The following is a 12,107-nucleotide window of genomic DNA, read 5'->3' on the forward strand; positions in this document are numbered from 1 at the left end:
ATGAAATAAGTAAAAGAAAAAACCCTAGCTAGGATCTTGAGAACGTTATAACTACATTTAATGGCAGTCACTATTTTTCAAAAAAAAAAAAAAAATTAAGCGTGCATTGATAAAGAATTAGGTCTAAGGTAAGTGTCATCGCTATATGTTACCTTTAAGTATTTCGTGAGAAATAAAAAGTTCTCTATCTCTTCCATATTAGAACACACCCGAACGTCTCCTTTTTTTCTTTTTTTCTTTTGTTTAGAATGTAGAATATTCTCTTGTATCTTTTTTTTTTTAGCTTGTTTATTTTGCATAGGCTTTACGCCTCCTTTATTTTATAAGACCGCTTGTTTACATACAGCTGTCCTCTCACACACACACACACACACACACACACACACACACACACACACACACACATACACAAATACACACACACACACACATACACACACATACACACATATACATATACACATAATTTTATAACAGTTGTTTTACTTTTCTTATTTCCATTACGTGTTTTTCCTGTTTTTTTTCTTTGGTAAATGAGTGAAAAAGTAAGGTGAAAATCAAATGTAAAAGAAAAGGAGACATCCTTAAAAATGGCAGCTGATGATAAACAAAGGGCTTTTATCAAAAGTTGCTAGCCTACCAATATTGTGAAACACACGTAGTAGTTGTTAATTGGCAATCAAAATGATCTAGGCAATAAATGAGATGAACTATGATTTAGCTATTTCTTTAAGCACTATGGATTATGACTACTTTTATCTTCTTTTATTCCAATATTAAAGAATGATTTATGCATCATCCTTTGTTTGTTTATCATAGTACCTTTTTAGCCTCTGATATTAAATGGCGTGCTTAAGAAAGAGGAAGAGCTCATTCTGTTATAGTTACGTATGCTTAATTTATCATAGATCAATACTATTTTTTAAAGAAATAGGTAGCTCTCATGAAAATAATCATTGCTTTTGATGGTGTATCATCTGGTCTTTTCCTGGCACTTCCAAGTATGTATCAAACCTGCTTATCAAACACGGAGCGTAATTAAATTGCTGGCTTAGGAAAGCATAGAGTTTGTTATGTTTATATTTTTTTTTTTTTGTGAACACGAAAAGATAAAAGTTTCATGCTCAGCCTTTTCCCTTTTGACTGTGAAACGCAGGTAAACATTAGCAACTCTTGTGATTGCAATAGATTTAATAATTAAACATTCATTTTTATAATAAAGCAAAGACTAAAAAAAAGAAAAAAAAAGTGAAGTCTGCATAAACTATTTCAAATGGCGCTCGAAACAGAATGGTTGCTAGGTACGCAGCTAACTTTATGTAACGCCCTTAATAGCATGGATACACGCATATCTTGAATGAGAAGCATGGTCAAATATGTGATTACTGGCGACAAGAGAGGGCTTGTTAATAAAAAAGAACATGAGTGTATGAATGTCAATAGGATCAAAAGAAACCTTATATGGAAATAAAAGAGCAATAATAAACAAGGTAAATTGGTAATGAATAATGCTCAATAACCCTTAGAGTATAATTCACTACTTACCAATGCCATGAATCACTATGACGCTTCATTTGATCTCATTATTATAAAGTACAACCAAATCAGCTTGCTTACTTCATTTAGAGACCCATTCGCAAAATATAAATGTGATCTGCAAAATAAAAAAAAAAATCCTTAAAGCTAAAAGCAGAATCCAATAGAGCTCGATAGCAAAATTTGAATCATCCAGATTGATCTAAGGGTAATAAGAATACTTTTAATTGTTAATATAACATACAGTTATTAGTATTCAACCGAAAGGATGCAGAAAATAATTAAAATCCAAGGGTTACATCACTATTTTGAGCTATGGCAGCCACCCCATACCCCTTTACACGATACAAAAATGCTCCATATTATGTATACTTTGGCCATTTTCTCTCTTTCTTACCATTGCTACTTTTTCATTTTAATATGTCTACATCTAAAGATAATTCACATAAACTTCCTTCCAACTTGAATCTACACGCATATTCTTTTTTTGATCAGCACACATTAGAAAATTGGACTTTAGAAAACTACTATCACTTCTACAAACGAAAGATAAGCCCCAGCAGAAACTACAACACAATTCTAAGATATTACTCTCAGGACATAGAAATTATCAGGACAAATAAGAACGTAGATGAAGGTGTCAGAAGAGCAACAACTGCACTTAAGAACTCAGTTGTATGATCTTATTCTCCCTAACTGTTCTTTCTTATTCTGACTAACGTTATCATTACAAATAGAATGAGTTCAAAAAAGGCAAAAGCAAAGCTCAAACAGTCAACAACAACGTCGATACTAACTATGGCATTGTGGTTGGTGTGATGAATGATCCTCTGAGCTCTGGAGACAGCAAGCTACCTGATGTGCGACAGGTGAAGAAGATGATAGTATTTTTTTTTAGATACTAAAGAACAACTTAAACTAATGAATGTCAATAGACGAACCATTTAGAAGAGACAGTTCAATGGCAAATCGAAGATGAGGAGGACATCTGGGACGCTTGGCGTCAGTTTCTTCAGACATGTAATTGTTATGGCTTTTGGTAAGCTTACTAGTATCAAGCACTATACAGATGCAACCCTTTTAATACAAATACAACTCTTATTTTAGCCTTGAGAAGTATCACATCATCGAGTGTGGATATTCTATCAAGTGCAGCCCTTCTTGGTCAGATCAACTACTTGACCATCTCGGTGTCGACGATCACTCCGTCGAAAGCGCTTTCAAGAGATGTAGCAAGTATGCAATAGCAGCTCTACTTATCACAAAGGACATAATAATGGTATGCGTACTATCAATCGATTGTCATGTTGCTAAACATCTCTTTGTAATTTTTAAGACCAACTACCAAGAGAAAAGGAAGGCGTTGATGAACCTTCAGAAAAATGAAGATGAGGATAGAGAAGCCGCTTCGTTTGTAGAGGAATTTCTTTTACTTATGTATGACATGCAAATATGTAATTTTTACCTTGTATTTTGACCTTTTTAATATATGCTCAGTGTCAACCTTTGCAGGCATGAGGATATTCACAAGCCTCTTTCTCAGAGTGAGCCCTCATTCAACTTTAGAATGGTCTGGCCTCTTATGTCCCTTGCCTGTGAGGCTTCCTCTAGCTGTCTAACTTTTTTGCCTGGGGAATACATCTTGAAGGCATCGAAGCAAGATTATAAGGCAGATGCCTGTATTGTAGATGCAGAGCAAAATGAGCTCTGTATTTTGGAGACTTCTGATCCCTTAAAGCTCGATGACAAATGCGAATACGGGTACGATTATGTTAAGGGTGCCTTTGGGTCATTGACATTGTTCAATGACCTTTTCAAGAAGTACTATATGGCATCGAAAGACACTGCTCAGAGACTAAACGTCATGTTTGTTCATGCCAGGCGTAAATGACGAGCTATACTCAAACAAACATTTACTTACTTGTTACCTAATGTAGACGAGGTTTTGCATCTGTGGTCTTTGGAGCTTTGTTCTCAGAAGCTGTACGCTCTCAAGAAGGTATATAAGGCCGAAATCCTGACCACCACCAGCACACCACCAGCAAGATTCTTGCCTTGGGCAACTTCGCTTGGTGCTTGAGGGTAAGTTGAAGAAGCGGTAATTCTATTATAATCAACTAACGCTTCAGCTGCATGTAGAGGAGCCTGGAGCGCTCTGCTGAAATAGTGAGGAGCATGAAAGAGGAGCATGATCACAATCAATTAAAGAAGATGATGGGTCAAGATGTTGATAGCAATCTCGCTCTGATGGTGGATATAGATATCCAAAAGCCTTTAAAAGGCGCTGGATATGGTATCTTGCTCCCAGACGAAAAGGACGAAGATAAAACTAGTGTACAATATGTTTCGTAATAAATTATAATGTTGACTATGCATAAATGAAATACATGAATTAGGCAGCATAGAGAATTTATGAGAAGGATATTCTTGCAGTTTAGCCAAATTGACTGTGTTTTTTATAAGGAAAAGACCAGCAAGAGGAAGTTGCTCAGTTTGCATATAAAGACTATTACTTTTGCTTAATAGAAGGAGTGCATAGCCAGCTTACGGCCTTTGGTATTCAACTGATTACACGCTCTTCTTGTGTTAGGGCAAGTAGTAAGTTAGTTTCTAGAGATTATGTTCTTGTGCTTTACAAGATTGTATTTATTGAGAGAAGAAAGAACGAACAGACGGAAAAAAAAAATACTTTCAAGCGAGATAGAATGTCTGAGGATAAGTTTTATCGTTCAAGACAAAGCATTCAATACTCTATAGCCGCCATAGAGTCATCTATTCAAAGGCCAGATTAGCTACTTTGTAAGGAAAGCAATACCTTTAGAGAGTACCTGTATCTACAGGAGATGCTGTGTTCTTTTTTGCATGTAGATCACCCTCCCAGTACAGCACAGTTTTTCGTTTCCTTTAGATTAGAAGAAAAAAAAGAGGTAGGTGGCAATACCAACCGTAAGGACTACCAAGCCGATGGCAACAACATAAATGTCACCACGCATCAGGAGGCGTTTGTCAAAGCAAGGATAGCCTTCTAGTCTCGTTACAGTTGCTTGGACCTCGCAAGCCTCTGCCTTTCTACGTCCTTCAGCAGAGGGAGCAAGTTTGTCGTCTTTTTATCGAGCTAGTCTCATCTCCCAACGGCGCCAAGTAAAGAAAAAAAAAAAAAAAAAAGACAGCCCACGTCATATTTTAAAAAGTAGTGGGAAAGCAGTCATACACTGATTAGCTCGGAGCAACTAAAAGCAATGGAATACAACCAAAGTCAGCCATGTATGTTCATTTGCACTACATAACTGCAAGAAATCATGCTCCAGCCATTTTGTTTCCAATTACACAGTTGCCATCGTGTAAGGTGAAGATGAAATGGTAACACTCTTTCATGCTGCGCTTTATTTTCATATATACAATATAATAAAAAAAATTTTCAGTTACTCTTTTGTATAATTAAAGGAATGTGGGGATAGACTAAAAGACTTTATTGTGCATAAAAGATTAGAAGCTATTTATAATAGCTGAGGAATGTATTAGTATATAAAAGTGAAGAAGCGTAGTTACGACCGAAAGTATTGAGTGTACAATTAAACAATTATTTATTAAACCCAAGTGGGCATGTAGTATTTTTATACTAATTTTGTCCGGGCCAGTTTAAAGAGCTAAAGGGTATCCAAAAAACCCCTCTGGACTTGAGAGTAAAAATTTTGTGACTTGAAGAAAGGGACAGAGAAGTGGATCTCAGGAATGGAGGCTACTGAGAAAACAGTAAATGGAGCTCAGGGAATTCGTTACGATCAATGTATCCTTTGTTAGTAAAGAAATTGGTTACAGTCTGCTTGACAGGACCTTTAAGGTAGTCGAGAGCATAAAGGATACGACAGATAAACAGGTCACGCGCGGCACGCATCCTGTTCGCTTCGTCCCAGTCATCGTAATCGGGATTACGAAGATTCGAGGGATCTAGAGAATCGTAATCACCCTGTACAGGAAACTCAAAGCTCTTTAAGTGTTAATGGAGCTCAACTTCATAATTATTATGAATTAGGAGGGCAACAAGGTGACGATCGGGATAATGGATGTTGAGGATACAGCGGGCGTTGATGCTCAGTTGTCGCAGGCGAGAGCGTAGTTAACCTATAGGAAGGCAGCAGTGTAGAGGCAGGTATAGGGACTTGTAGCCATGATTGACGGGACGGACACTAAAGGTGCGAGCAGCAGCCATTTGACTAAGAAGGGGTATTGGGTGTACAGTATTTCCAGAAAGTAATGTCGCAAAAATTCAATTTTTACAATACAAAATATACAAAAATGCAACATCTTGGTGCGACATTGGTTTTTAAAACACGGTATTATTGTATTTGAAGGCGAAATATATTTTTGTCATGAATCTCTTTCTTTTCTTTATTAATAAATGACTACAAAATCACATACTCCATTTTGTTGTATTCTTATGTTTCCGAAGTAAAAATATTTGGTCGACAATACCACACTAAGTTAACTTCTTTAAGAAAAAGAAAGATATCAGAAGGGGATATAATGATGAATGTATGGTATATCGTGGACAGATTAATGAATGTCAATGAATTACAATGTAGCAGGTCACAAAAAATAGGAAGTTCATTTTGGTCAAAATTAACAATTTTAAAAACAATAGAGGAGAACCGTTTTCGGCAGCTTCAGCTATAAGAAGAAGCAATGACCACTCGATATTTGACCTGAGTAGAAAGAAAGCAGGATGACGTAGGGGTTGATTGTCACTAGATCCTAGTAACTTAGAGATCGCCTGTACCGAAGGAGAGACAGATGCAGAAATCGTTGATAACCTTGTTATCATATAGTTCTCTCTCAACAGTCCAAAAAATGAAGTGGTTGGATTTGTTTTTTCTTGTAAGTGCTACGGAAAAATTTTTACAGGATAAATTGGGTTCCAAGTGTCGCTGTTGACCATAGATTCGCCAAATAGCTACATATGCCGATTAAGAAACACGAAAGCAACCGAGTTCGCCAGTGACGAAGCATTGCTTGGAGAAGGATACTCTAAATTATTTAAATTAATTTGGAGAGCAAAGGCAAAGTGTTTGGCAATCATATTTTATTTCAAAATATTGATAATTAAAACAAAATATGTAGGAGATAATAAATTGATTAGCATGTCTAGAAGGTTAATCGACGCTGGATATGAGAGTAGTGACCAGTGGCGTTGAAGAGATTCACTTTCCTCATTTAATCAAGTCTCGAAAAGTAAATTATGATACTGAGACGAGAGGGATGATCAACGTCTTCTAGTGAGACTACTGACTATAATGACTGCTACGATCTACAGACTTGTTTTTTATGGACTGAAGCGCATAGGTAATAGCCTCCATTGGATAGAGAGGGGTTTAGCGGTAATACCCATGACTCCTCAACGTCTTGCATAAATTCGTTTCCAAACTCATTAAAATCTCCGCCGTTATCATCCTCGGAAACGACTTGAAGGCTCAGTAGTATAAAAAAAGCATACTTGGTTACTTGCTTCAGCAAGATCGCGCATTTTTCACAAATGTTGTTTACAAGGGCTTCAGAACGTTCACAAACTCTCTGTTTTACTTCAAGAACGCAATAAAAGGATTATCATCAAACAACTCCAACAAAAATATGTGTGCTCGGGAAACAGGTTTTCTTTTTTTTTTTGGCACATTTTAAAGTTTCTTCTTTTACTGTCCTAGTCTCAGAGTTGAACTCATTTAGCAACGCGTAAAGTAGAGTTACGATGTATACTGTTTTCGGTACTGATAGGCCAAGTTGACAAATTGAACAATTTGATCCTCTTACACATATTCCTTGCAAGATGGTGTACTATTTCTTTCTATCGCCATACGGTTCGTGTTCCGGACTCAAAAGCAGTAATAAAGTATTACCATACTAGACCAAGTCGTCATCATGGGTCAAGGGAAATGATTCTGAAAAGCCAATCAAAATAGGAAAGTGAATAAAAAATATTTTCAAAATGCGGGGACGAATAATACGAATGTCCGATCACTTGTTGCATGTGATTCACACTGTCTCCTTTCAATATTCAAGCATGTGAAGTTTTCATTTTCTTTTTTTTCCCCCTTCTTTCATTTCTTTTTCTCTTTTTGCTTATAATGTTGGATCATTTAATAGGTAAACCATCGACAAGCTGGAAGAGAATTCAAGTGTTGTTGACACTAATTATCGGGTAAGTCTTATAAAATATGTATTGTTCATTGTACTCACATTTTATAGTTGGCACATCGTTTTGAATGGTAAAACAAGGCAATTGCCAAACATAATACAAAATATAAATAAGAAATCAGGTAACATAAGCTGATTTGTTTGTGTATACAATTTATTAATATATAAAAAAGTGGGTGGTTCACCTTGGAGAATCGTGTTTGGTGCTTGGTTATTTCAATACTTTGTTAAAAATATCTTTTTGCTTGTTGGTTTAAATGGTAAGTGCTCTACTATTTATATATCTTTACTCATAACCCTTTATACGTGTCATATAGCCCCTGATCCATTAGCAAGATCCGTAAGTTACATGCACTATGATTGCTTTATAATTTATCATCCACTGTTTTAGTATAGTCGTAGCTTTTATCGAGCCACTTGGATACTAACCGCTCTTGACGCTGGATTCTTTACTGCTATGCCTCTTAAACCTAAATGGGCACGTGATTTCTTTTCTATCCTCTTTTCAGTCTATTACCTCATCTTTGCCGATGCCGCTGAAGAAAAAGTCAGGAGGATTCGTTCGACTATCTCGATTGAACAGATGCGATGTTCTTGGGAAAAGGGTTACCAGAATATGTTTTTACGAACATTTTCTCGAATCATGTTTCAACCACGCATGAGCATCCGAGATACCATCATCATTGATAGACCCAATGATAAACCTCCTACCGAAATACACCGATACTATGCTAGATCACCAGAGACATTCTCTGATAACGATACCATTATCTTGAACATTCCCGGTGGCGGCTTTGTAGCTATGCCACCTCCTTGTCATGAGGACCCCATCACTCATTGGGCTAAACATACAGGTCTTCCTGTGATCAGTATCAACTATAAAAAGGCCCCAGAATACTCTTTCCCTTGGCCTATTGAAGAATGCTTTGATATCTACACTAGCATCGTGCAGACAAAGGGTAAAGTAATTGGTCTTTCCGGTAAAAAGAATATCAACATTATCATCATTGGTGACTCAGCGTAAGACAGAGAGAAAGAAAGAAAAGAAAGAAAAAAAAAAAATACTAACTTTGATAAAGAGGAGGTAACATCTCTTGTGGTGTGGTCACAAAGGTTATTGAACAGCAACAACTTCCAAAGCCTACAGGATTAATCTTGATCTACCCCGCACTTGACTTTGAGTTATCATGTTGGATGTCGCCCGAGCAACTATCACTTATCCGTGTCGAATCTCAAGCCAACATGTTCCGTTCAAGTTCTTTCAACAACATCTTACAAACAAAGGACCACTTGAGTCACGCGAGCCCGTTGAGCGTTGTGCCCGACGTGGAGAAATCAAGTGGATGGAAAAGCCTGTTTGGTATAAAGAAACGGGAACCCATAAAAGATAAAGTCAAGACAACCTATGAAGCATGGGTCTCATCTCGTGTGGCTATGACAAGTCGAATGACATTCTTCAACGATAGATTACTTTCACCTGATATTGTTCGAGCCATGGCTATCTGTAAGGCGCTTCTCTCTCTTTATATGAAACGTACATTAACGCCCTTTTATTAGTATATCTAGGGCCTCATGCTCCTCCAGATTTCAGTACAGATTATCTACTATCACCCGTCAACACATCTGATGACATACTCGCTCATTTCCCACCCACTTATATGATGTGTGGTGAAAAAGACCCTCTGGTGGATGATACGGTCATCTTTGCTGGTCGTATTCGACAAGCTAGATTAAAGTATCGTCAGGAACATCCTTTGGATGAAGCATTCCCTCAAGGTGATGGCGTACGTGTCAAGTTTTTAGAAGGCATGAGCCATGGATTCTTGCAGATGACTGCTTTCCTACCAGAAGCTACACAAGCCATCAAGACTTTAGGGGATTGGATGATAGAGATTCAAAATAATGTACAGAGAAAACCATACAAAAAATTAGGAGATGATCATCTGGCAGAGATTAGCACTAGTGAAAAAGACTTGCTTCACCGTAGAAAACAATTATTAGTCAACGGACTCTATTAGATCTCTCTTTATTATTCGTATTTTATCGCTTTTTTAAATACAAGACTCATATCGTCTTCTTGTCTTTCTCGTTTGATAAAACTGTCTTGACTCATTCGATTGGATAACCATCGAATAAAGGCTGGGAGGTTGTAGGTGGATTGAAGCTCTTTCGACATGAGGTCTTGTTTAAACACATTTGTATTCCATTTATGAATTGGTGAAGACTGTAAACGGACGATGGGTTTCGTAGGATCGTTTGCTGGAATGTCGATCGATAATGGTACCATAACGAACGATGATGCCAGTGGTGGTGATATTGTGATGTGTATCGAATAAGGCGCGTCTACAGTAGCCACTTCAACTATGAGATTATCTTCCTTTTCGCTCTCTATACATGACAGATGAGTATATGCATACACCTCTAGACTTGAACTTCTTACCAGCCAAGATACCCTTTAAAGAAAAGGAAACAGTGTTGTCCATAGAATTCTTGATGACTTGAGTAGTGCTGAATATCGATTTAAACAGTATATTAAACATTTCTTGCTGTCTAAGGCACTGTAGATATTGTTATTCATCAAATAGGATAACACGTCTGTATGTCATTGGTTTACCTGGATGATACTGTAAAGTTGCACTGGGTGCTGAAATGGAATTCTAGTTACAATTTTTGCAGAGACTTTTGAAGAAGACATCCATTTATAGATTTGATTATCGTGAATATATTGTTTGGTTGGGGCAATATCAAGTACAAGCATTTCTTCTAGTGACAATGTTTCGTTTGTCGCTGATGTTGACGTGGTTGATGCAACAACATGGTCTGAGATGACTGAATCTGTATTGATCATCCCTGAAAGATTCATTATTTTCTGGCATAGCCCGTCAGATACTGGTATAGGAGGATCAAGTGTGGCAATAAATCTAATCTGTACTGAAGGTGCCGAGGAAAGCGGCTTAACAAATCTCAGGGGAGACATAAACTTTGGATAATTGTTTTCGTAAACGACTCTGTATTGTTCACTGTCAATGTCTTCCTCAGTTTCATCGAATTCTAGTAAATAATTGGGTCTTGTCGTAGGTAGATAGTGCATCTCTTGAATACAGTCTTCAAACGATATTAGCAATTTGGATGATTGATTCAGTATAGGATGATACTCGTCCCTTAGTATGTATTGTTCTTTTACTTGCTCCCAGTCTATGTCATTGTGGGATTTGTCTATCCAGTAGCAGATAGAGATACCAGGATAGTTCAGATGTAAGCATGGTATACCATGTCCTTCGAGCAATATCGTCGACAAGTCAGGCTCTACTTGTCTATCCATCAAGTTAGTCACTTCTACTTTTGATAAACACATAACCTACAGTTCATTAGAGCATATTGTCTTCAAGTCTTTTAATAGGTTATTTATAATAGAAAAGAAATCCATAGGTTTATGCTTCACATTCAGTTGATCTAGTAATGCTAAACTCTGCAGGTTTCTTTTAAACAGTTCAAAATTGCATGATTGAAGGTTCTCTTTTAGTATCCTATCTACTCTATCACCTTCTTCGGCATGCATTGACTCTGATACAAAGGTAACCTTTGTGTTATGTATCCGACCCATATCGTCAATATCAATCTAATGAGCCCATCGTCTTCAATGTTAGTCTATTACTCTTATTATACACAACATTCATCTTACATCAATCACAATTAATGTTCCTCCTAGTGTTATCGTGGTTATAGGGTTTTCCGTTTCAAACATCTTGGATGAATCAACAAACGTAATCAGCCTATAACATATCAATTTCTCTTTCTTTATTATAAAATCTGATATACTCACCCCATGGATTGTGCTATCTTTTCGAGTCGCTGTATCTCTATCTTTGACTTGCTTTCGTCCTTCTCTTTGAGTGATTCTTCCAGACGTTCCTTGGACTTTATTAATATATTCTTCAATCGAATTACTGCACTTTCGAGGGTTGCTTGTTCCTAAAGAATCTGGTTGAGTCTATCGCGTGTCTTTTAGTACTGATTTACTTTTAAATGAGTAAAGTGCTTGCGAAACGCGGGATCAGCTCCAGCGCCCATTTTCATGACATCTCCCAAGACTTCAGTTTCGAATTGTGAGCATATGTTACGTATCGAATTGATATGCTGAGAGAATTCCTGTCTTGCTTTATCTAGATTCACTGGTCCTAGTGCATGAAGCTCTATATATTTCTAAGAGATCATTGTGCTCTTTTCTGAAATCTTTTTTTTTTACCATTAGGCTGTTTTGTGTTATTTGTAGCGTCTTTTTGAAGGCATGGCCATTGTTGTTGAAGGTTGCGTAATGTGTCTTGAAGTCCAATTATTGCAGAATTGATTGAATTCTTGGGTAAATCAGGTTGCTTTGACATGTA

The 12,107-nt window shown here is 37.0% G+C and overlaps 3 protein-coding genes across 3 annotated transcripts; 2 read left to right on the plus strand and 1 right to left on the minus strand.

Moving 5' to 3' along the window:
* Positions 1 to 1,933: 1,933 nt before the first annotated feature.
* RHIMIDRAFT_283038 (uncharacterized protein) lies at positions 1,934 to 3,920 on the plus strand. The gene is made up of 7 exons (XM_023613107.1): positions 1,934 to 2,211; positions 2,274 to 2,405; positions 2,472 to 2,575; positions 2,644 to 2,815; positions 2,873 to 2,973; positions 3,034 to 3,402; positions 3,474 to 3,920. Exons 1-7 carry the CDS (start codon positions 1,957 to 1,959, stop codon positions 3,541 to 3,543), a joined length of 1,203 nt encoding a protein of 400 aa, XP_023466404.1. The 5' UTR covers positions 1,934 to 1,956; the 3' UTR covers positions 3,544 to 3,920.
* A 3,699-nt stretch (positions 3,921 to 7,619) lies between these two features.
* RHIMIDRAFT_226755 (alpha/beta-hydrolase) lies at positions 7,620 to 9,740 on the plus strand (the record flags this gene model as incomplete). Its single annotated transcript, XM_023607578.1, has 6 exons — positions 7,620 to 7,726; positions 7,774 to 7,844; positions 7,896 to 8,062; positions 8,114 to 8,742; positions 8,802 to 9,226; positions 9,280 to 9,740. Exons 1-6 carry the CDS (start codon positions 7,653 to 7,655, stop codon positions 9,738 to 9,740), a joined length of 1,827 nt encoding a protein of 608 aa, XP_023466405.1. The 5' UTR covers positions 7,620 to 7,652.
* An 11-nt stretch (positions 9,741 to 9,751) lies between these two features.
* RHIMIDRAFT_251630 (uncharacterized protein) lies at positions 9,752 to 12,104 on the minus strand (the record flags this gene model as incomplete). Its single annotated transcript, XM_023610865.1, has 8 exons — positions 9,752 to 10,110; positions 10,163 to 10,280; positions 10,337 to 11,036; positions 11,085 to 11,341; positions 11,405 to 11,495; positions 11,546 to 11,694; positions 11,743 to 11,915; positions 11,969 to 12,104. The coding sequence occupies 8 exons, from the start codon at positions 12,102 to 12,104 to the stop codon at positions 9,752 to 9,754; spliced, it is 1,983 nt and encodes a 660-aa protein (XP_023466406.1).
* Between the last annotated feature and the right edge of the window lie 3 nt (positions 12,105 to 12,107).

The sequence above is a fragment of the Rhizopus microsporus genome (genome assembly GCF_002708625.1).
Source record: "Rhizopus microsporus ATCC 52813 unplaced genomic scaffold scaffold_8, whole genome shotgun sequence".
Lineage (NCBI taxonomy): Eukaryota > Fungi > Mucoromycota > Mucoromycetes > Mucorales > Rhizopodaceae > Rhizopus > Rhizopus microsporus.